We start from the raw sequence: 23927 nt of genomic DNA, 5'->3' as shown, positions 1-23927 counted from the left end.
TGGGGTTTTTTTTTTTTTTTTTTTTTTTTGTGGTATTGGGGACTGAACCCAGGGCCTTGAGCATGTGAGGCAAGCACTCTACCAACTAAGCTATATCCCCAGCCCTTAAAATTATGTTTTAGATTATAACATTTTATTTAAATTATATTTTATCAAAACATAATTGACAAAAAATATGTTCATGATGCAGTGAAATTCTGACATCTGATAAATGGGCTTTTCATTATCTGAAAATTGTAGTTGGTCTTCAGTAAAGTTTCCACCATTCAGGGATCTAGCCAAGCATGGTAGCACATGCCTGTAATCCTAGTGACAGAGGATACTATGCAGGATCAAGAGTTTAAGGCGGGCCTTGGCAATTTAGTGAGACCCTATCTCAAAAATAAAAAGGGTTGGGATGTAGCTCAGTGGTGGAGCACCTCTGGGTTCAATCTCCTGTTGAACAACAACAAAAAAACTTAAAGCAAGCAAGTTCCCATCTTCAAGAGTAATTCAGAATGTTTTGAGGATCCAACCATATTCATTTCTATAATAGAACTAAGCGGATAAGGATTGATGTTTGCGCCCAGCCTTATTAACACTTGTGATAAAACTCCCTTCACTCTTGCTCAAGTATTATATTTCAGGAGTATACAAAAAATAAATACTTTTATGAGTAGATGGAGTATGAAGGTTTTGATATTATGAGTATGCACATTAAGAATGAAGCATGGGGCCAGGTGCCAAGGCACAGGCCTATAATCTCAGCGGCTCAGGAGGCAGAGGCAGGAGGATGGTGAATTCAAAGCTTAGCCTCAGCAAAAATAGTGAAGGCTAAGCAATTCAGTGAGACCCTGCCTCTAAATAAAATACAAAAAACAGGACTGTAGATGTGGCTCAAAGGTTGATTACTCCTGAATTCAATCCCCTGCACACTGTCCCCTTCTTCCCCCCCAAAAAATATTGAAGCATGGGGCTAGGCTCCATGGTGCATGCTGTAATCCCAATGGCTCGGAGGATCGAGAGTTCAAATCCAGCCCCAGCAATTTAGCAAAGCCCTAAGCAATTAGCAAGACTCTTGTCTCAGAAATAAATAAATGAATAAATAAAAGGGCTAGGGATGTGGTTCAGTGAGTAAGTGCTCAATCTCTATTACTGGAGGCAGGTGGGGCGGGCGGGGGGATGAAGCATGGCTCTTCCTCTAAAAAAAAACAAAGAAATATTTCACCAGCAGTTTATTTTAGAAGAAATAAAGGAATAGATTGATGCTTATCCCATACAAGTACAGGTACTTACAGAGACAGTGATTGCCCATTTTACTCAGGACACACAGATGGGGAGAGGAGGAGCAGTGTTCTTCTACAGGAAGTGTGATGCTGGACAGACAAAAAGTAAATATGTTCCATGGTTTTAAAGAAAAAATGAATAGGCAAAGACTTAGAGGAGATATAAATATTTACAAAATATAAAATTGGGGATTTTATTTTGTTTTTGTTTTTATTTGGCCGTTCTGGGGTTTGAATCCAGGGACCTTCTACCACTGAGTTATATCCTCAGCCCTTTTTTTTTTTTTTTTTTTTTAAGTTGTAGATGGACACACTAATTTACTTTCATATGGTGCTGAGGATCGAACCCAGTAACTCACATGTGGGAATGTGGGAAGCAAGTGCTCTACCACTCAGCCACAACCCCAGCCCACCCTCAGACCTTTTTATTTTTAATTTTGATAAAAGTACTTGCTAAGTTGCCAGTCTGGCCTTGATGTGATCCTTCTGCATCAGCTCCCCAAGTGGCTGGGATTACAGGCTTTTACCACTACACCCAGCCAAAATATAAAGATTTTTTTTTTAATTCATAGATGCTTTATTAGTAATAGCCAAACCTGAAAACAGTCCTAATATCCACAAACAAATAAATGCATCCAGGTGGTAAATCCTTACCATGGAATAATACTCAGCAGTCAAAATTAATTAACTGTAGGGGCTGGAGTTGTGGCTCAGTGGTAGAGTGCTTGCCTCGCATGTGTGAGTCTCTGGGTTCCATCCTCAGCACCATATACTAATTAATTAATTAATTAAAGATATTGTGTCCATCTACAACTAAAAATACATATATATTTTAAAAATTATTGATACATGCAGTCACTTTGGAAATATTCAATATTTCCAATGAGAATTCAGACAATTAGAAAAAGTATATTGTATTATTCAATTTATACTTTAAAAGGTTATAGAAAATTCATACCAATATATGGCACAAAGTAATCAGGGTTGCCTCTGGCGTGGGGGTAGGATTCAGAGGGGCCTGCAAGAGATAACAAAGCAGCATGAAGTAATATGATAAAACTTCTGGGTGATGGGTATTATATTCATTGTCTTCATTATGACAATGATTTAAAATATATACATATATATATCACTACTTATCAAATTATATCATCTAACTATATGTAGTTCATTATATATCAATTATATCTCAATAAAAATGTCAACTTTTTAAAAAATCTCTCCCCTAATAATACTTGAAATTTTCCTGATTAGCTTTCATTGTGTTTGCTTTATTAGTTGGTTAGTTGTATTAACTGAAGTTTGTATACCATTTCTTTCTTCTGCCTGGATTGTTTTTCCTCTTAGTTGCATGCTTTGCTATATCACAAAATATAAAGATTTTAAGGAACATTAGCTTTTAAACTCCATAAGCTGCTTCAATTAGAATGAATCTAAGGATTTTTGTTAGTGTGGTTAGGGGAAAAAACGTCTAGAGAGGCTTGACGCAGGCGATTCACAAGTTCTTTTTGTTTAAGCCAGATTGTGGTTTTCTGTCACATGTACCTGAAAAAGTCACAAGACAGTCTCCTTAGAGATCAGACAGTCCTACTACTTCATTTCTTAAAGCTAAAGTTTGGAAAAGTGAATTTACTTGCCTAAGATTATACATAATAGCTTAATGGTGGAAAATAGAGACTAAAGCTTGGACCTGCTGTTAAGGATTTGAGGATGCCATTTAAGATGACTAATGGAAGTCAGCCTTACTTTTATACAAAGTGTCTCTTGGAATATAGTAACTGTTTTCAGCAGAAAACTGACCCCAGTATTGTAGCTCTTATTTCTCTACAACATGGATTGGTGAACCATTCTTATACTATAGTCTTCTCATGATTGATAATAAAGTCATTTGAACTCAGTGGATAACATTTGGTTCTTTTTTTTTTTTAATATAGTTTTTAGTTTTAGATGGACACAATATATTTTACATTTATGTGGTGCTGAGGATCGAACCCAGTGTCTCATGCATGCTAGGAGAGCACTCCACCACTGAGCCACAACCCCAGCCCCAACATTTGGCTCTTTTGATGTTGCCCAGTCCCTGAGCCTCCTAAACTTCTAAAATCAGCAAACTCATTTCTTCCCATGAATATGTTTAGTAATATGAAATGAAATATAGACCTCAAATATATACCAGAATCTTTCCTGCCTTCGGGGTTTCTATAAATGCTGCTCTCTCTCCTAGAAGTGTTTATCCCTGGGTTCTTTTTTTTTTTTTTTTAATATTTCTGGTTGTGGGTGGACATAATACCTTTATTTATTTTTATGCGGTGCTGAGGATCATACCCAGTGCCTCATGCATGCCAGGTAAGTGCTGTACCACTGAGCCACAATCCCAGCCCCCCTGGGTTCTTTTTAAAATTTACATAATACATTTTACTTAACCCAGTCAATCCAAAATATTACTTCAACATATAATCAATATAAAACCACGACCAAGACGTTTCACATTTTTTTCTCTGCTACCTTGTTGAGATCCAGTGTCTGTTTTCTGCTACCTTGTTGAGATCCAATGTCTGTTTGACCCAAGCCCACCTCCACACAGACCCACTGGCACTCTGCTGCCCCATGTGGCTTTTGGCACAGAGGACCTATCTCTTGGTTGTTCATGTGACTGGCTCTTTCTCATCTTTCAGGTTACAGTTTAAATCCAACCCCTTTACTAGATATCTCCCAATGTATATTTTATTATTCTATGTCCTATTTGTTCCTTAATAGCAGTTTTCAATTCTATGTATTTATCCATCTCTTTCATTTACCATTCTACATCCATTGCCTTGCCCAGGAGTTTCACATAGGGGGTACTCAATAATTATTTGAGTTTTTTTTTCTTTTGTTTTGTTTGTGGGGGATATTTGTTTTGTTTTGGTATTGAGGATTGAACCCAGGGGCACTTAACCACTGAGCCACATCCCCAAACCTTTTAATTTTTTATTTTAGACAGAGTCTTGCTTAGTTGCTAAGGGCCTCACTAAGTTGCTGAGGCTGGCTTTGAATTTGTGTTACTCCTGCTTCCCAAGCTGCTGGGCTTACCTACATATGCCACTGCTCCTGGCTGTTATTTCTTAAATTATTGAATTATGTGTAGCCAGTGCTTCAGAAACAATAAGAAGGGGCTGGGGATATGGTTCAAGCGGTAGCGCGCTCACCTGGCATGCGTGTGGCCCGGGTTCGATCCTCAGCACCACATACAAAGATGTTGTGTCCGCCAAAAACTGAAAAATAAATATTAAAAATTCTCTCTCTCTCTCTCTCTCTCTCTCTCTCTCTCTCTCTCTCTCTCTCTCTTAAACAATAAGAAGCACTAAGAGTTTGGGCCCTCCCCCAATCCTGGTCCCAAGTACTGTAATAATTGCCCTCATAACCTGTGCTGACTATACTCATGGCAGGAATCCTGAAGAGGGAGGAAATAAGAAGCTATGCTGGCCAAAAGTGGTAGCTCATGTCTGTAATAAGAGTGACTTGGGGCTGGGGATGTGGCTCAAGTGGTAGCGCGCTCGCCTGGCATGCGTGCGGCGCAGGTTCGATCCTCAGCACCACATACAAACAAAGATGTTGTGTCCACCGAAAAATAAATAAATAAATACTAAAAATTCTCTCTCTCTCTTTCCAAAAAAAAAAAAAAAAAAAAGAGTGACTTGGGAGGTTGAGGCAGGAAGAACACAAGTCAAGGTCAGCCTTGGCAACTTAGACCCTGTCTCAAAATTAAAAACTAAAAAAGGCTGGGGATATAACTTGGTGATAAAGCACCCCTGGGTTTAATCCTCTGTACCCCCTCCCCCCAAAAAAAATCACTATGCTGATATTTGTCTTAGGCAGCTTTGAGCTAATTTTTGGTTATCCGTACTCTTTAGCTTGTCATGCCTTAATTTTTCTTTTCTGTAACTTCTCACCTACCCACTTGACTCTGACTCAGCTTCCTTATGCTAAAAGGATGTATCAGAGAAGTGAGGTGCCTGTGAGAGCAGGGGAGGAAGGATGAAATGACAAGGGCTACCAGAAATCTTTTTCAGAACTCTAATCACTGTCAGGTCACTGTTTAGAGTTTGAAGGAGAGCGACTTTGAGTGGCTCTTTTTCTTGCTCAGTGCCCTCAGCTTGAGTGCTTAGCTGGCAGACTGGCACCTTTTCCTCCTCAGTTACTGTCAGAGCAACATGAAGGTCAGAGAGAGAGAGACAAATAAGAGCAGCTCTGGGAAGGGAGGTTACCACGGTAACAAGCAGAAGGAACTGCTATTTGGAAACAGGCCTAATCATTCTCCTCTTTCTCCCTTCCTTCTCAGCAACGGAAGATGGGTATTGTTTAGCTGACCTGCATCCTTGGGATGGGAACCATAATCCCTTTCTGACAGTTCCCAGTGACACTGGAGTGAACTGCTTTGCATTTTAATTTGATAAGGAGAAGCCACAGTTTTCTCAGAAGTGTTGGAAATGGGCCTTTTTTCTGGCCCTGTTCCAGGCAGAATACTGGTTACCACAGAGAGGGGTTTGGGATTGCTGTTTATTTCTCAACAAAGATTTTGCACATATACATATGCATGAAATATGCCTGTTTGTTCTAGACAACTAGAATTAGATGAATACAATCTGTCCTTAGATTATAAATATATATATTTGCCTTATGAAGGTTATTGAGCTACTGCCCCATCCCCAGCTCTTAGGAACCACCCAGATGTTACTATTCTTGTTACCCAGTGACCTATACAATAGATGTTCTAATTTAATGTCCTTATCCTTCTGCCTCTACCTTCTATTAAATACTCTAAAGTATTCTTAAGTCTTCTCCTACCTGCCTCATTTCCTGTTAACCTAGGTCTCTGTTCCTGCAATAAATCTTCACATATGTAAATATTTCTCCCCTTTCCTTCAAAATAAAAATGAACTTTAGGGGCTGGGATTGTGGCTCAGTGGTAGAGCACTTGCCTAGCACGGGTGGGGCCTGAGTTTGATCCTCAGCACCACATAAAAAAATAAAGGCATTGTGTTGTGTCCATCTACACCTAAAAAAAATTAAAAAAAAAAAAGAACTTTAAACTAAAATATAATTTTTAATGTAATAAAAAATGAAATTGAAAAAAAAATAAGAGAAACTAAAAATCTAGAATCTCACTACCCAGAGATGAAAACTACAATATTCTTCCAGTTCTCAACCTCTTAATTTTATCTGCTGATCTACATATTGTGTTGGAATCATATATACATAGTAAGAAATCACTAACATTAATGAACTAATATAGTTCATTCTACATTATATCCTTTTTTCTTTTTATTCACTAAAAATATGGCGTAGAGATATAGTGTTGAGATTATTTTAGAATGCACATTTTAGATTTTTTTCTGATTTTGTTTTTACATACTCTTGTCTACTTGGGTATATTACTCAACTCTTTCAACTTTGTCAGAAAAATTATGTGGGGGGGTATGTGTATGTAAGTATAATTTTTACATCATTAAAAATACTCAGGTGAGCCAGGTACAGTGGCACACACTTGTAATACTAGCAACCAGGGAGGATGAGATAGGAGGATTATAAGTTCAAGGCTAGCCTGAGCAACCTAGCTTGTCTCAAAATAAAAAGGACTAGGGATATAGTTCAATGGCAAAGTGTCTCTGGATTCAATCCCCATCATCTGTCAATCAATGTAAGTAGGTAAATAAACAAAAGGGCTGGAGATATGGTTCAGTGAGTTCAAACCCCAATCTGGGGGTAGGGAAGACTTCAAATAACTCCTTCCGATTATGCACCAAAAATCTATGTACCTCTTTTCTTCTTTTCCTACAGTATTGGCAACTGAGCAAAGTTAAAAAAAAAAAAAGTCATAATCATGCTTCTCTGCTCCCTGCAGTCTCCCTCTAACTAAATAAACCTTTTCTTTTTCTTCCAGTTAGTGGAATACCATCTACTCAAATTTCAGCTCCAGTGGTGGTTTTTTATTGCTATGGTTGGTTGGTTCTAGGAATTAACACAGAGGTGTTTTGCCACTCAGCCACATCCTCAAACCTTTTGATTTTTTTTTTTTTTTTTTTTTTTTTGAGAGGATCTTGCTTAGTTGCTGAGGGCCTCCCTAAGTTGCTAAGGCTGGCTTTGAACTTGGGATCCTCCTGTTTCAGCCTCCAAAGTCCCAGGCCTATGCCACTGCACCTGGCTGAGACTGGGGTTTTTAACTGTCTTGCTCATTCTTGTATCCTCCAAACCTACAATAGTACCTGGCGTGTTTGAGGTGCACAGTAAGTATTTGGAATGAATCACCTCCCAGCTATCTAAACCAGAAATTCTAGTCATACCTAACTCCTTTACTGATCACCTACATGTCTGATGCTTCTCAAATTGCTTATAGGTCCTAAGTGTTTGAGTCCTTCCTGTTATCTCCTCACTTCTAACTTTTATCATTTACCCTGTTTATTCCCAGGAGTCCTCCTTTTCAATCTCTTCTGTTTATTCCCCTTCTTCCATTAATTTTACCTTTAAACATACAAATACGATAACATCATCCCTTTGTTTTGTCTCCTGAGTGGCTTTGTAATTTTATTTTCTCTATACTATAAATTTTATTTTCCCTGTACTCTTTACTCCAGCCAACCAACTTGCTGTTGTGTTTGTTCATGCCTTTGCATCTTTGAGCAGGCTGCTCCTTCTGCTAGGAGGATGCTTTTTTTTTTTTTCTCTTTGAGAAATTGCTACTTATCCTTTAGGTCTACTTCTATATGAAGTCTTCCCTATTCCCTCTGGTAGCCACTCTCTGGGCAAAATATTTGTAGCCCTTTGTTCACTTTTGTTATGATTATTTGTTTACCAGTTCATCTCCTAATCTAAAATGAAGTTTGGGGGCTGGGACTATAACTCAGTGGTAGAGCGCTTGCCTAGCATGTGTGAGGCAATCCTCAGCACCACGAGTCTCAATTTTATTGCTATTGAATGAATTTGGGATGTTAGAATAAGGACTATATTTAATAGTGAAGGTAGTAAAAATCTGTTAACTAGAATGTAGTGACTTTTTTTTCTTTTTAAACCGGGGATTGAAACCAGGGGAGTGTTTGTCCACTGAGCCACATCCCCAGCCTTTTTTTACTTTGTGATAGGGTCTTGCTAAGTTGCTGAAGGCATTGCTTAGTTGCCCAGGCTGGCCTCCAACTTGTGATTCTGCTGCCTCATCCTCCGAAATCTTTGGGATTAAAGGCATGTGCCACCACACCCAGCAAATATGATGACTCTTATACATTGTTGGATTTGCCTAATGCCCTACCTTGGTTAAAAGGCTTTGTTTTTCTCCATTGTGATTCTGTTTTTGACCTTTTTTTGGGGGGTGGGGGGTGCTGGGTATTATTAACCTAGTGGAGCTTTACCACTGAGCTACATCCCTAGCCATTTTGTGTGTGTGTGTGTGTGTGTGTGTTTTGAACCAGGGATTCAATGCAGGGGCACTCAACCCCTGTACTACATCTCCAACCCCAGTTTGTATTTTATTAAGAGATAGAGTTCACCGAGTTGCTTAGCACCTCACTTTTTGCTGAGGTTGGCTTTGAACTTGAGATCCTCCTGCCTCAGACTCCCAAATCGCTAGGATTACAGGTATGCACCACCATGCCTAGCTGGATTTACTACTACTACTTCTTTTTTAAAATTTTTTATTTGTTTTAATTATTTATACATGACAGTAGAACGCATTTGTGCACTTTGATATACATAAATGGGATATAATTTCTCATTTTTCTGAATATATGTTGTAGAATCTTATTGGTCATGCAGTCACCTATATACATAAAGTAATGTCCGTTTCATTCTACTGTCTTTCCTATCCTCACGTCCCCTCCCCTCTCTTCACTTCCCTCTACCTAATCTAAGGTAATGCTATTCTTCTCTAGTGCCCCCTGCCTTACTGTGAATTAACATCCACATATTAGAGAAAACATTTGAGTTTTTCAGGATTGGCTTATTTCACTTAGCATGCTATTCTCCAACTCCATCCATTTACTAGCAAATGCCATAATTTCATTCTTCTTTAATCACATTTTCTTTATCCATTCATTTACTGAAGGGCATCTAGGTTGGTTCCACAGTTTAGCTATTGTGAATTGTGCTGCTATAAACATTGATGTGGCTGTGTCCACATCCTTTGGGTATAAACTGAGGAATGGGATAGCTGGGTCAAATGGTGGTTCCATTCCAAGTTTTCTGAGGAATCTCCATACTGCTTTCCATAGTAGTTGCACCAATTTGCAGTCCCACCAGCAGTGTATGAGGGTACCGTTTTCCCCACATCCTCACCAACATTTATTATTGCCTGTATTCTTGATGATTATCATTCTGACAGGAGTGAGATGAAATCTTAAAGTAGTTTCGATTTGCATTTCTCTAATTGCTAGAAATGTTGAACACTTTTCAGGTTTGTTAATTGATTGTATTTCTCTTTTTTAAAATTTTTTAAATATTTTTCAGTTTTCGGCGGACACAACATCTTTTTTGTATGTGGTGCTGAGGATCGAACCTGGGCCGCACACATGCCAGGCAAGCGCGCTACTGCTTGAGCCACATCCCCAGCCCAATTGTATTTCTTCTTTTGTGAAGTGTCTATTCAGTTCCTTAGCCCATTTATTGATTTGGTTATTTTGGTGTTAAGTTTTTTGAGTTCTTTATATATCCTAGAGATTAATGCTTTATCGGAGGTGCATGTGGTAAAGCTTTTCTCCCAATCTGTAGGTTCTCTCCTCACATTATTGATTGTTTCCTTCGCTGAGAAGAAGCTTTTTAATTTGAGTCCATCCCATTTATTGATTCTTGATTTTTACTTCTTGTGCTTTAGGAGTCTTGTTAAGGAAAGTAGATCCTAGGCCGACATGGTAAAGATTTGGGCATACTTTTTCTTCTATTAGGTGCAGGATCTCTGTTCTAGTAGATTTACTTCTTTAACTGTGGATATTCCATGGATTCTCTCCCTAACTTGTTTGCTTGCTTTTTAACTCTTTATACCATATTATTGGGCTGTTTCACTGAAGCAAGCTCAGGCTTCTATTATTTACTACTCTGATTTTTCCCCTAGTTCCAGTCCTACTTTAAAACTTGTATCTAGGGTTAAAGTCTTAGTGGTAGAGCTCTTGACTAGCAAGCATGAGATCCTGAGTTTGATTCTTAGCCCTGTGCTTGGGCGTGTGCGCATGCTCACACACACACACACACAGTTAAGTTTTCGGCTTGTTTTCTGATTCTGTCCTGACAATAATTTGTCGTTGTTCTTTGCTGCTGTTGTTTTCTTCTATTTCGTGTCTGACATAATAGCACCAAAACTTTCAAAGTGAGCCCAGGTCTTTTCTTACCTCCTGAACTTTGAGTCCATCATTGAGTCTCTTGAGTCTTATTGATTCCACCTTTAATTTATTTCTTTCTTTCCATTACAACTTCTGTCTTGGTTGAAGTCATCTTGTCTTACTTGGGCTGTTATAATGGGCCCCTTACTGGTGTCCTTGCCTTCTGATTAATCTCCTTTTAAAGCAGTGTAAAAATTTAAAAAGCATATTGAATCGTGTCATTTTTCCTTTTTTATAACTCCACAGTGACTTTTCTTAACCATTACATGTAATCTCTTACCATTCTCTCTAGCCCTTATGCCAAACTATTGTAGCTTCCTCTCAGGCCATATAATTGGTATTTCATGAGACCAAAATAACCTAATTTTCCTTATCTTTCTGTTAATTGATTTCTTAAGATTCAGCTGAAGCAGGATTCAGCTATAATCCGAGCTACTCAGGAAGCTGAGGCAGGAGGATTGCAAGTTGCAGGCCAGTCTGGGCAACTTAGCCAGACTCTGTCTCCGAATAAAATAAAAAGGGCTGGGCTCAGTAGTAGAGTACTTGCCTAGCGTGCATGACAGCCTGCGTTCAGTCCCTAGCACTGCAATATATATATAGAGAGAGATATATAGAGAGAGTAGTGAAATGTCACATGCCTTTCTCTCAGATAGACATAAGTGATTTTGCCCCTTTTATACCTACCTCTTCTGCATCTTTTATGACATTGCTTTAACTATTTGTTCACTTGGTGAGGATACTGGGAATTAAACCTAGAGGTGCTCTACCACTGAGCTACATTCCTAATCCACCACGAAACACTACTTGTTCACATGTGTTTCCACTGACCTAATGACCTAAAATAAATGAAATGTTTTTATTTTATTTATTAATCACTTAACATAATATAATCATTGTACCGCAGTAGTATTTAATGTTACAGAGTGAGGAAAGAAATCCAGAAAAAGAATGTTTATTAGGAACCAAATTTAATTCTAAATCAAGACATGCTAAAATCTGTCCCCCTTCTTTTCACTCAATAGAGTTGTTAGGTGGGGAGATTAGAGTGCCTTGATTTTTGTCAAGGTATTTCAAAGAGCCTTTTATGATATTCTGAATGATATATGGATGAAATGTGCAATGGATGGTGATACAGTTGGGTGATTCTATAGTTGTGTGAAGAGCTACATTTAAAGAGTATATAGCTTACTAGATTTTTGTCAGCTAGGGTAGATGTAGTGTATCACAAGTCTTGTTCAACATTTTTATTATAACTTCAGTGACTAAATTAGAAGTATGTGTATAAACTTGTGGATGATATAGTGGTCATGACTTTCGGTTGTGACAGAACCTGGCTCAAACTAGTATAAACCACCAAGGAATTTATAGGTTCCCAGGCATAGAGTTTATTAGTTTTAAGCAAAGGATCAAATAATGTTATTGGGATTCTGACATTGCTCACCTCCCTATTCTGCTTTCTCCTAAATAAGGAAGCTTTCCTCATGTGTAAGGCAAAGTGGCTGCTGGCAGCTGCTTATTTGATTAGTCCTTCTAGCTTCAGGTACCAAAGGAAAAAAGAATCCCTATAGCCTGTGGAGTACCTATTTCATGTAGTTAGGGTAGGTCTGGGCCCACTTCTATAATAGAGTGAAGTTGGGAGAATGGGTTTTCCATAAGAAAGAGATTCTTCCATCAGAAGGAAAAGTAAGGGAAATCATGATGAAAAGTCAAAACTATACTACTTCATACTTTAACTCATTCTCTGAATGTGTGAATGAGAGATTCATGATGTCTTGAGACTCTATAAAGATTAAATTAACAAGATTTTTATTATTATTATTATTATTATTAACTTATATGTATTGAACTTTCACTGTGTATAACTGGATACTGCATACTAAGCATTTTGGGTTCAGTTAATGACCTTATAAAATACTTTGATGTTTATATATACACACACACACACACACACACACAATGTTTTCGTTTTTGCAGTACTGATTGAACTCGGGACACTGTACCACTCACTGATGTACATTTTTGTTTTTGTTTCTTTGTACTGGGGATTGAACTCAGGGACACTCAACCACTGAGCCACATCCTCAGCCCTTTTTGTACTTTATTTAGAGACAAGGTCTCACTGAGTTGCTTAGTGGCTTGCCATTGCTGAGGCTGGCTTTGAACTTGTGGTCTTCCTGTCTCAGCCTCCCAAGCCACAGACATTACAGACATGCACCCCTAGGCCTAACTTTATCTTGTTTTAGTACAGAGTCTCACTGAGTTGCTGAGGCTGACCTTGAACTTGCAATCCTCTTACCTCAGGATGCTGAGTAGTCAGGGTTGTAGGTGTATGCCAGTACACCTGGCTCCAATTTTTTTTTTTTTATATTCACTTACTACAGGGTGGCATGGTGGTATATGCCTATAATCCCAGCAACTCAGGAGACTGAGGCAGGAGGATGACAAGTTCGAGGCTAGCCTTAGCAAATAAGATAGGTCCTGAACAAATTAGCAAGACCCTATTATAAAATAAAAAATAAAAAGTACTGGAGATGTGGCTCAGTGGTTGATAGCTCCTGCGTTCAATCTCTAGTACAAAAAAAAAAAAAATCTACACCAATTGATTTTTGATTGAATTGCTGAAATTTATTAATATCTAACCTGTAAGCATCCCTGACTTATAAAATCCTTAGTATTTGGATCCTAGGGGTGGCTCTTTCCTACACCACTCTTGTTAATAATTTTCCCTACTTTCTTGTCTTTTTTTCCTTATCCTTCCTTCCATTCCATACTACCCTGTTATAGTACTTTCATATTACCCTTCCTACCAGAATCCCAGTTCTATTTAGGAATCAGGTGGGAATATGCTTTTGGAGTGTTGGTCTCTTCCTCAAATCCAGATCATGAAATTTGATTGGTTCTCAAAATATGACCTTCAGATTCTGTATATTCCTAAAAGCTTTTTATTTTTAGGTGGTTGGTTGGTTTGTTTTCAGGGATTGAATCCAGGGGCTCTTTATCATGAGCCACATCCCCAGCCCTTTTTTTCTATTTTATTTAGAGACAGGGCCTCACTGAGTTGCTTAGGGCCTTGCTAAGTTGCTAAGGCTGGCTTTAAACTCATGATACTCCTGCCTCAGCCTCCCCTGCCACAGTGCCTGACTCCTTTTTAGGTATTCTGCAAGGTCAAACTATTTTCATGATATTACTACACATTTTTACTTTGTCACTCTGTTGACTTATGGTACAGAAGTAGTAATGTGTAAGTGGCTGGTATCTTGGCATGAATCAAGGCAGTGATGACAAATTGTACTCATAGTTATCATATTTATATGCAAAGTAAAAGACAAAAAAAATAAGAACCAGTTCCACATTTAAATGTTCTCAATGATGTGTTAAAATTTTATTAAATCTCAACTTTTGGGAGTTGGGGATGTAGCTCATTGGCAGAACTCTTGTCTCACACAAGACCCAGGTTCAATTCCCAACAAAATAAGAAGTACATGTCTCTAGGAAAAGCACTTGTGTGATTTAGTTGCAAGCTGAACTAGCCAGTTTTTTCATGAAATGCCTTTTTTTGTTGTTTTTTTGTTTTTGTTTTATACTTGGAATTGAACCTAGGGATGGTTTACCACTGAGCTTCATTCTCAGCCCTTTTCACATTTGAAAGAGGGTCTCCCTAAGTTGCCTAGGCTGTCCTCCAACTTGGGATTCTCCTGCCTCAGCCTCCCAAGTTGCTGGGATAACAGGCATATGCCACTGCATTTAGCATTCAATTTTTTTAAAATCACTCTTTTTATTTTAAATCATTATTGTTGAGATAAATAAAACAGAGATCTTCTTTACCCTTTACCTAGTTTTCCCCCAGTGGTAACATCTTGCAAAACTATAGTACAGTGTCAGAACTGGAGGGTTGATACTGATACAGTCCACCTATTTAATTTAGGAACAGCATTTTCCCTATTTCACTCATAATTATTTGTATGTATCTGTTTAGTTCCATTGCAATTCTGTCATGGGTCAGTGTGTTAAAACAAATCCATCATCCTAAGGATCTCTAAAGTGTTTCATAACCACACTCACCTCCCTTTTCTTTCTTCTCCCTGGTAACTACTAGTCTGTTTTCTGTCTCTCAACTTTTCTCCCTCCCAGTGCTGGGGATGAAACCCAGGACCTTGCACATTCTAAGCAAGAACTCTTATCACTGAGCCACACCCTAAGCCTTATGTCTCTAATTTTGTCTCATACAAAATTAAGTTATTAAATAAATTTCCTGCTATATATTAGTATCTTTTAATTTATAATGTGGTAAATACTAATAGATACAGTCTACATAAATATAAGCTTTTTAAAGTTCTCAACTTTTGCCAGACACTATGGAGCACATGTAACACCTATTATCACAACAGTGGGGAGGCTGAGACAGGATAGCCTTAGCAATTTAGCAAGGCCCTAATCAACTTAGTGAGACCCTGTCTCAAAATAAAAAGCAAAAGGATCTGGGGATGTAGCTCAGTGGTAAAGCACCCTTGGATTTAATTCTTAATACCAAAATAAAGTTCTCAATTTTTGAAAATTTAAAGGATTCCCAAGACCAAACAGTTTGAGAACAACTGGCATAAGAGCAGGAAGAATCATGTCATTTCTCTTTCCTGTACTACAGCAGAGGTTTTATTTTAGAATTTTTATGTTTTTTCATATGACCATCAATATGAATGATGATTAAGTTCTTTAGAATTGTTTGGTCCAGCCACTTATAGATTAAGTTGGTTTGTGTCAGCTAGACTAGGAATCACTATTGAAGGTTTTTCTTCTGACATCTATGATTCTAAATGATTCAAAAAAAGAATTTAGCTTTCTTTTGTGTTCACACCGTATGTGGTTTATGGATTTTTTGTTTGTTTGCTTACTTGTTTTTATATTCAGAGATACAATAATGTAGTAGAGATAACACATTTCTGCCCTGACTTTTTAGGAAATGTGAAAGTATTATGAAAGGAAATTAAAATAGTATGAAAATAGTTACAGCCGAAAAATGAATTTTGCTCAAGTTCTTTATTTTTAGGAAGCAGTTCTTACCCTGGAACAGTACAGAAATGGAAGGATCATTGGCCTTCTGTGGTTAAAAATACAGTCAGCCTTAGAGGTAGTAACTTAGGTCCCTATCATCACTTGTCAGCTGTAAAAGTAGATTTGAAGGATAATGTGAATTTCTTCCTAAGACTTAGAGCAGAGGAGATAGTTCATTCAGCAAAAAACTGCCACAGTACTGGACACTGTTGTGATTTGTCTTATGTATTGCTTTTGCTTATGATATTTTTTTTCTTTGTTACATTTCAAACATAATTTTATCCATTCCCACATGCTGGGAATTTAAACCAGGTGGAATATTAGAATTGTTTGATCTGCTATCTCCTTTTCTCTCTTCCTCTCTTCCTCTCTCTCCGGGTACTAGAGATTGAACCTAGGGACGCTTTATCACTGAGCCACATCCCCAGCCCTTTTTATTTTTTATTTTGAAACGTGGTCTCACTAAGTTGCTTAGGGCCTCAGTAAGTCGCACAGTCTGTCCTTGAACCTGTGATTCTCCTGCCCCAGCCTCTGGAGTTGCTGGGATTATAGGCATGCACCACCACCCCTGCCTGTGCTATCTCCTCTTTTTTTTTTTTTTTTTTTGAGAGAGAGAGAGAGAATTTTTTTTTTTTTAATATTTATTTTTTAGTTTTCGGCAGACACAACATCTTTGTTTGTATGTGGTGCTGAGGATCGAACCTGGGCCGCACGCATGCCAGGCGAGCGCGCTACCGCTTGAGCCACATCCCCAGCCCTATCTCCTCTTTTTTACCTGAAGAGTTCTGTAGGGTCTAAGCTGATGCTATATAGGGATCACAATAGGATAACTCCCCCATGGCAAGCCTGTGGTCTTCAAATTATAAATTCTTTGCACTTACATCTTCTAGTATACACTAGAATAGGCTTCACTGCTGACCTGACCAGGTACAGATTGGTAAAATTAAGTGCTAAAGTAATTCTGTGAATAATAGAATATGTAGCTTCTAAAATTGTTGAAGTCTGGTTATGATACCCTGTTGTGTCATCATCTTTTTTTTTCCCCTCTTTGTTTTTTTCACAATTGGTTTTTCAATGTACCCTAAGTGAAATCTGGAAGCTCAACAGACCAGAAATCTCCTCTTCTTTTTCTTTTTTAAAGGGAGGGATATATTTGAAAAAAACTGGTTTCTTCCATCAGTACTTGGGTTTTAGGATTTACTCAGGATATTTTGTTGCATCTGACAAGAGCTTTATGTAAAGGAGAAGTTCAATTTCTTCCTACATTCTCAATTATTCTGTAATTTCTACCTTCCAACCTTTCAGAAGGAATTGTTGATTTTTCATAATAAGCAAAAGTAACCTCTAATTATTAAAATAAAATATAGTAAACTTATTTTGTCTCAAAATTCCAGTCAACAGAAGGCAGTTCAAACAATTGAGGATTTTTTTCCCCCCTCTGTATTTTAATTTGAAAGACAAAAATAAACAACATAGAGGCTGGGTGTGTAGCTCAGTAGTAGAGCACATGCTTAGTATGCACAAGACCTTGGGACACAAAACAAACAAATATGTTAAAAAAAAAATAGGATTTTAAGTTACTTCCTTTTTTAATAATCTACAATAAAAACTGTGAGACAATGAAGTTTTTATTTAATACTTTGGCAAAGGAAGTGTTTATTTGTCCATGGATCAGTAAGTTTTCATTTTAATCCATTTGCCTTGTGCACCTATATTATTATTAACATTACTAATTCACTATAAAATTTTGAAGGACCTTTGAGATTATTGAAAAATTATAACATCTTTTCTTTTCACCAGTGCTGGGGATTGAATTCAGAGCTTTATGCACTTCAGGCAAGCACTCTAGCACCCAACTACATCCCCAGCTGATAACATCTTATTACTAGTGTATTTGATGACATTCTACTTCCTACAGTTGTACTTTCTATGCAATCTTATCTAATAATTCTGAATAAATGTAAACATTCATCTAACCATTATCCCCAGTTATCTTTCTATTCCTGAATAAAAGAGAGTAGAGCTACCCCAGTTAATCAGTAAAACTAATTTTCTTTCTGCCTTTTGACAGTGTACATGAAGATATCAGACTCACATTCTGAAGAGGAGAGGGAAGATCTCTGTTCCAAATATTTGTTTGTTTTTGTGATCTGAAGATTTAGCCCAGGAGTGCTCTACCACTGAACTACATTTCCAGCTCTTTTTTGTTGTTGTTATTGTTGTTTTTAATATTTTTTTAGTGCTGATGGACCTTTATTTTATTCTTTTATTTTTATTCGGTGCTGAGAATTGAACCCAGTGCCTCACACATGTGAGGCAAGCACTCTACCACTGAGCCACAACCCTCCAGCTCTTTTTTATGTTTATTTTGAGACAGGTTCTCGCTAAATTACTGAGGCTGGCCTCAAACTTGAGATCCTTTGCCTCAGTTTCTCTAGTATCTGGGATCATAGGTATGTGCCACCACATCTGACTGATCTTGGAATTATGATTCAAAATGACATTAAATAATTATCAGTTTTGATACTAGATTATACCCTAAATTTTACTCAGGTAATGTAAGGCAGTAATTCTGTGGTCCCACATAGCAATGCCTGAAGTTTATACACTGGTTATTGTAAATTAAATTTAGTTGATCTCATTTTTCATTTTTACATCTTCATTGTCTTACATTTTGGGTGTAAATAATTATTACTTAAGTGGCCAATAAAAAACTGGGATTAACAAGTGTATAGCCAGCCCAATTTTTTTTTTTTTTTTGTACCAGGGATTGAACCCAAAGACACTCAACCACTGAGCCACATCTCCAACCCTTTTTATTTTGAGACAAGGGTCTCACTAAGCTGCTTAGGGCCTCACTAAATTGCTGAGTCTGGCCTTATACTTGTGATTCTCCTGCCTCAGCCTCCAGAATTGCTGGGGTTACAGGCATCAGCCACTACCCCCTTTCCTAAAATTATTTTGTAGCCTTGAAGATTTTTCTCCATCATTGCCTCTCATGTATGAGAGTCAGTTGAAATCAGCGTATAATTACTTCTTGAAAGATTAATGGTTCTGGCTTTTCTTTATTCTTCTTAGTCTCTTTCTCTATTGTTGTTTACCTCCCTATTGGGCAGAGCCCCAGGAGGCATGGTGACAGTCTTAGCTTTTCAGAGACTGGGAATTGGCCTAATTTGTGTTATTATTATAGTTATTAAGGTGTGTGTTTGGGAGAGAGAGAGGTGAATTATAGATAGAGTGGTGGTCATGCAGTAAATTATCCCAGAACCAGGTATTTAACCTTAAGGTATTTAATAACCTTAACTTTTTCATATTACTATTCCTTCTTTTCCATGTTGGCATCAATCTCCTGACAGTCTGCTTTTGTGTCCTAGGCATATGAGAAAGAGAGCAAAATAAATGCTTTTCTGTTTTTTATTTTCTTCTGAAGAGTAATAAATAAGACTATGTTTTTTGCAATTAGTAGTAGAATATGAAGTCCTGTAAAGCAGACTAGGTTATTAAATGTATATCACATAGTTGCTTATGATGCACTATGGCTTAATATATATTATAGATATGACTAAATGGTAATTAGCAGAGCTAGATCTGTAATTAAATTAAACACTGTTGTACTTCTTTTATGATCTCTTTTTAGATTTCTATTACAAAGTAAAAGGAAACCCATAGTTTCACACCCATAGGTGGATGTCTTCATTTTTTGTACCCCAAAATATATTTTTAATTAGGTAAATAATGAGATAAAGTTATTTTCATACAAAGATCCTGAACTCTACTTTCTCTGATCTAAAGGGTAGTCTTGGTGTACAAATGTTAATAAGTTTTTCATATGGTTTAGGTTTTTTAGTGATCTATTCAGCCAATGTCTCTTTAAATATTCTATAACAAAGTTTACATCCCAGTCCATAATATTTTATTAATGTAACTATTTCATGTGTTTGATTACATTCTACTTTCCAGACATACTGTTTGAAAGTAATTGGGGTTTCCAACTTGCGTCTTAGGTGTTGTTTTCTGGATTTCTCAAGGGCAGAATTGGGGGCTTGACTTTATCTAGAACATAATAGCATATCTTCCTCTTGACCTCCCTGGAGGAAGATATGCTATTATGTCTAAGAGCCATGAATAACCTAGCTGAAGTGCCTGAGAGAAAGAAAGGAGCTAAGAAAAATCTAGACTGACTTCAAGGTGTTTGGCACTATATGTCAAATAGTAAATACAAAAAAAAACAGCAGCAGCAAGGACAACAACAAATTGTTTGTGAAACAGAACCAGAAAACAAGCTCAGCAATGGACTTTTTTTTTTTTTTTGTATTGTTTTTAATGGTGTGAGGGATTGAACCAGGGCCTCAAACATGCTAGGCAAGTGCTTTACCACAGAGTTATACCCCCAGCTCCTCTATTTTTTATTAATAATTTAACTGTGCTTAGCTAAAAGTATTTATTTTAAGTTGTGTTTTTCAATTTTTCATTTGTGGTGACTTTCTAAGCTAGCAAGTCGGAGCCAGTTGTAAAGAAAGCAATATTCATACCTCCACTTCTAAACTAGTTTTCAAGGCTAGAAAGGTGTGTGTTTGGAGGAGAGGGAGTGGTGGTCATGCAGTAAATTATCCCAGAATCAGAGTTCCATTGCAAAGCTGTCTAGCAGCTTAGACTGTGAATGCATCTGTAGTTCCCTGAATTTTCTATTCAAAGACTACAATTAATCTGACTAAAAAATGTAGTTTTGGTTTTCATTTGGTACTGGAGATTGAACCAGGGACACTCTCCCACTGAGCTACATCCCCAATCCTTTTTAGTTTTCATTTTGAGTTGGAGTCTTTCTAAAAATTACTGAGGCTGGCCTTGAGTTTGTAATCCTCCTGCTTTAGCCTCCCAAAAAGCTAGAATTACAGGCTTGCGTCACCACTTCCAGTTCAGAAGTCTTTGATAAGAATCCCAAGAATCTCACTCCTTGACCCATTTTCTATGTCTGATGAAAGAGTTAAGGGATCATCACCTGCTGCATTACAACTTTTATGTTATCTCTAGAAGTGTTTTATTCTTCTTGGAACCTAGTAATTATGTTTTTGTGAGAAGTTATAGTTTTGGAGGTAGATTGCTGGTTTAACATTTTTGTTTAGGTATGTATAATCAGACTGCTTTGGATTGCTGTGGATTGGCTTCAGGATTTGTATTAGTACCTCCTGTTTCAGAGAAAGAGAGAGAGAGAGATTGGTGGGGGAAGCAGGGGACAGTTCTGGGGACTGAGTGCCTGAACACTGAGCTACATCCCCAACCCTTTTTGTATTGGATCATGGTCTCACTGAATTGCTTAGGGCCTCACTCAGTGCCCTGGCTGGCCTCAAACTTGCAATTCTCCCACCTCAGCTTCCTGAATTAATGGAATTATAGGTCTGTGCTACTATGCCCAGCCTCACAAATAGATTTGATGTTAGAGTCCTACTCCAAAATGCCATTCTCATTAGCCAACCACCACAATCAGATTAATCCCAACTCTCCTATATCTTTTAAGTAAATTTCCTTCTAGCTAGTCGTACTAAAGCTCCAGAATCATTAGGAATTATAGCATTCCTAAATCTGGATATTTCTTCTTCTCTTTATCCCCATCTGTATTCATGGCTTTTATACCTAAATAATATACTGACTGTTGAATGTTAGATTGGGTGAATGATAGATTGGTAGGAAGCATAGTGGTAGCAGAATATGCCTGAAAAGCTGGGTCTTTCACATCAGTCTTATTTGTTCTGCTACTGAAATTTGGCCCTAATTCTTTTCCACTGGAGACTTTTAAATGAAATAGGAAAAATACAACATACAAAAGACCACTTTTAGCCAAGCACAGTTCATGAGAAAGGTCTTTCATAAGAAATAGAGGAGTAGGAGGTATAACTTAGTGGTAGAGCATGTGCCTAGCATGTGTGAGGCCCTGGGTTTGATCTGAGTACTACAGAAATAAAGAAAAGGAGGGCTGGGGATAGAGTGGTAGAGTGCTTGCCTCACATGCACAAGACCCTGGGTTTAATCCCCAGCACCATTAAATAAATAGATAGATAGTTAGAAAGAAAAGGAAATAGAAAGAGAAAAAAAAAGAAAGGGAATATGAAAGAAGAGTGGAGGGGGGAAGAAAAAAATAATTAGAGCTTCTCCTAGGACTAGGTATGGTGTGTGTGTGTGTGTGTGTGTGTGTGTGTGTTTGTTTGTTTGTTGGTGTTCTCATCTAAACCACAAATTTGTAATGGAATCATGACCTAGAACTTGAAAGGAAGGACCACAGTCTAATATTTAGAGCCTCTGTACTCTGGCAGCAAAGCATGTGGAACTAGATTAAATACTGAAAGGTACTTATCCTAAATAATCTTGCTACAACTCAGTTACTGCTTTGTCTTCCCCCACAGATGGAGTCCCCTGTCTCCACACCAGCAGTGCTGCCTCTCCACCTTTTGGTGCCAGTGGTCAATAATGACATCTCATCTCCCTGTGAGCAGATTATGGTTCGGACAAGATCAGTTGGTGTCAACACATGTGATGTGGCTTTAGCCACAGAGCCTGAGTGCTTGGGCCCTTGTGAACCTGGAACCAGTGTCAACCTCGAAGGCATCGTGTGGCAGGAAACAGAAGATGGTAAGTGCTGTATATGGCTTTCTCACCCCTTCTCAACCTGCTTCTACCAAGCAGCCAATAAGGGCTTATTGCTGTAAATATTGCCAGGTATTTATAAGGAGTCTCATGTGTCAACAGGTCTGCTAGCAATACCCATAGGATGGCAGCAAACCAAACAGAATAGCAGAATCTCATTTATAGAGATTTCCAATGCCAGTATTTGTTTGTTTTTGCAGTGCTGGGAATCACAAGTAAGTAACCACTCTACTGCTAAGCTGTATCCTGAGCCCCCAGTGCCAGTTTGTTAAATTAATTATCTCCCTTTATAACTCTTCAACAGTGTTGGCCCTTGTATTCAGGCAGTCATTTAATAGGTGCTGGCATTGTGATTCAGATTGTATCCACACTCTCCAAACCCCCATAGTGCTGGGGATTGAACCCAGAGCCTTGTGCAAGCAAAGCAAGCACTCTACCAACTGAGCTATATCCCCAGCCCACCTCCCTCTATCATTTATATGGGAGATTTAGGTTATAGATGAAATTTGGGTTCAGGCTTTAAGAAAAAAATAATGGCAGCTGAGAGAGTCAAGAGAATGGAGAACACTCACTCTAAATTGAATTAATCTTGGCTCATTGAAGATGCAGCTTTTGCATTTTCTTTTTTTTTTTTTTTTTTTTTTTGGTATTGGGAATTGAACCCAGGGATACTTGATCACTGAGCTACAACCCCAAGTCTTTTATTTTTTGAGACAGGGTCTTGCTAAGTTGCTGAGGGCTTTGAGTTTGTGATTTTTACACATCAGCCTCCCAAGTGGCTGAGATTACAGCTGTATACCACCATATCCTGCTCAGCTCTTGCCTTGTTTAACATTTAGTGTAGTCACCTCCTTCCTCCCATTGGTTGCCTCATTGCCCAGCCACCTGTACCACTTCATGCATCTGTCAACTTAATACAGATTTTTATGGGCTGAGTCAACAGGGAAATGTTTACATAGACTTATTTTCAGACATCCACCAAGTCTTTGGCTTGCTGTAAGTTGCTGTTGTCCAAGCCTTCCATCCAGACAGACTTCTTAAGTTTCATTTGCCCTGAGAACAGAGTTTCTGTTTTGGAAATTCATAAGCCTAAAAAAATGAGGGCTGGGTTGTGGCTCAGTGGTAGAGCTTCACCTATCACATTCGAGTCCCTGGGTTCAATCCTCAGCACCAAATATAAATAAATAAATGAATAAAATAAAGGCATTGTGTCAACTACTACTAAAAAATAAAAAAATAAAATGAAATAGGAATGAAAGGTACCTTAGCAGGTAATAGGTAATCAAGATCCCTTGATAACAGTGAGTTTGTGTGATCCAGCTCATTCTCCTGGATTTTTGTTGTTGTTGTTGTTGTTGTTGCTTGTTTGTTTGATTTTGCAGTGCTTGGAATTGAACCCAGGGTCTTGTGCATTCTAGGCAAGCACTCTACCACTGAACCACATCCCCAGCCCTTTTTATTGTTTATTTTGAGACAATAAGCAAGCTGAATTGCTTAGGGCCTTACTAAGTTGCTGAAGCTAGTTTTGAACTTATGATCCTCCCTGCCTCAGCTTCCCAAGCCACTGGAATTACAGGCATGCACCACCGTGCCCAATGCTCCAGCACATTCTTTTTTTTTTTTTTTTTTTTAA

At 38.0% G+C, this 23927-nt stretch overlaps 1 protein-coding gene across 2 annotated transcripts in view; it reads left to right on the top strand.

Annotated features, from left to right (window-relative positions):
• Znf609 (zinc finger protein 609) overlaps window positions 1–23927 on the top strand; it is a 185495-nt gene that overhangs the window by 113832 nt on the left and 47736 nt on the right. For both annotated transcript variants that reach the window (XM_015480550.2, XM_048793855.1), the window contains exon 3: window positions 22054–22279. In XM_015480550.2, coding sequence (XP_015336036.2) covers window positions 22054–22279 — 226 coding nt within the window. The remainder of the gene's footprint in view (window positions 1–22053; window positions 22280–23927) is intronic.

Source organism: Marmota marmota, unplaced genomic scaffold (genome assembly GCF_001458135.2).
Source record: "Marmota marmota marmota unplaced genomic scaffold, marMar, whole genome shotgun sequence".
Classification (NCBI taxonomy): Eukaryota; Metazoa; Chordata; class Mammalia; order Rodentia; family Sciuridae; genus Marmota; species Marmota marmota.
This window is presented reverse-complemented; position numbering and strand designations above follow the sequence as displayed.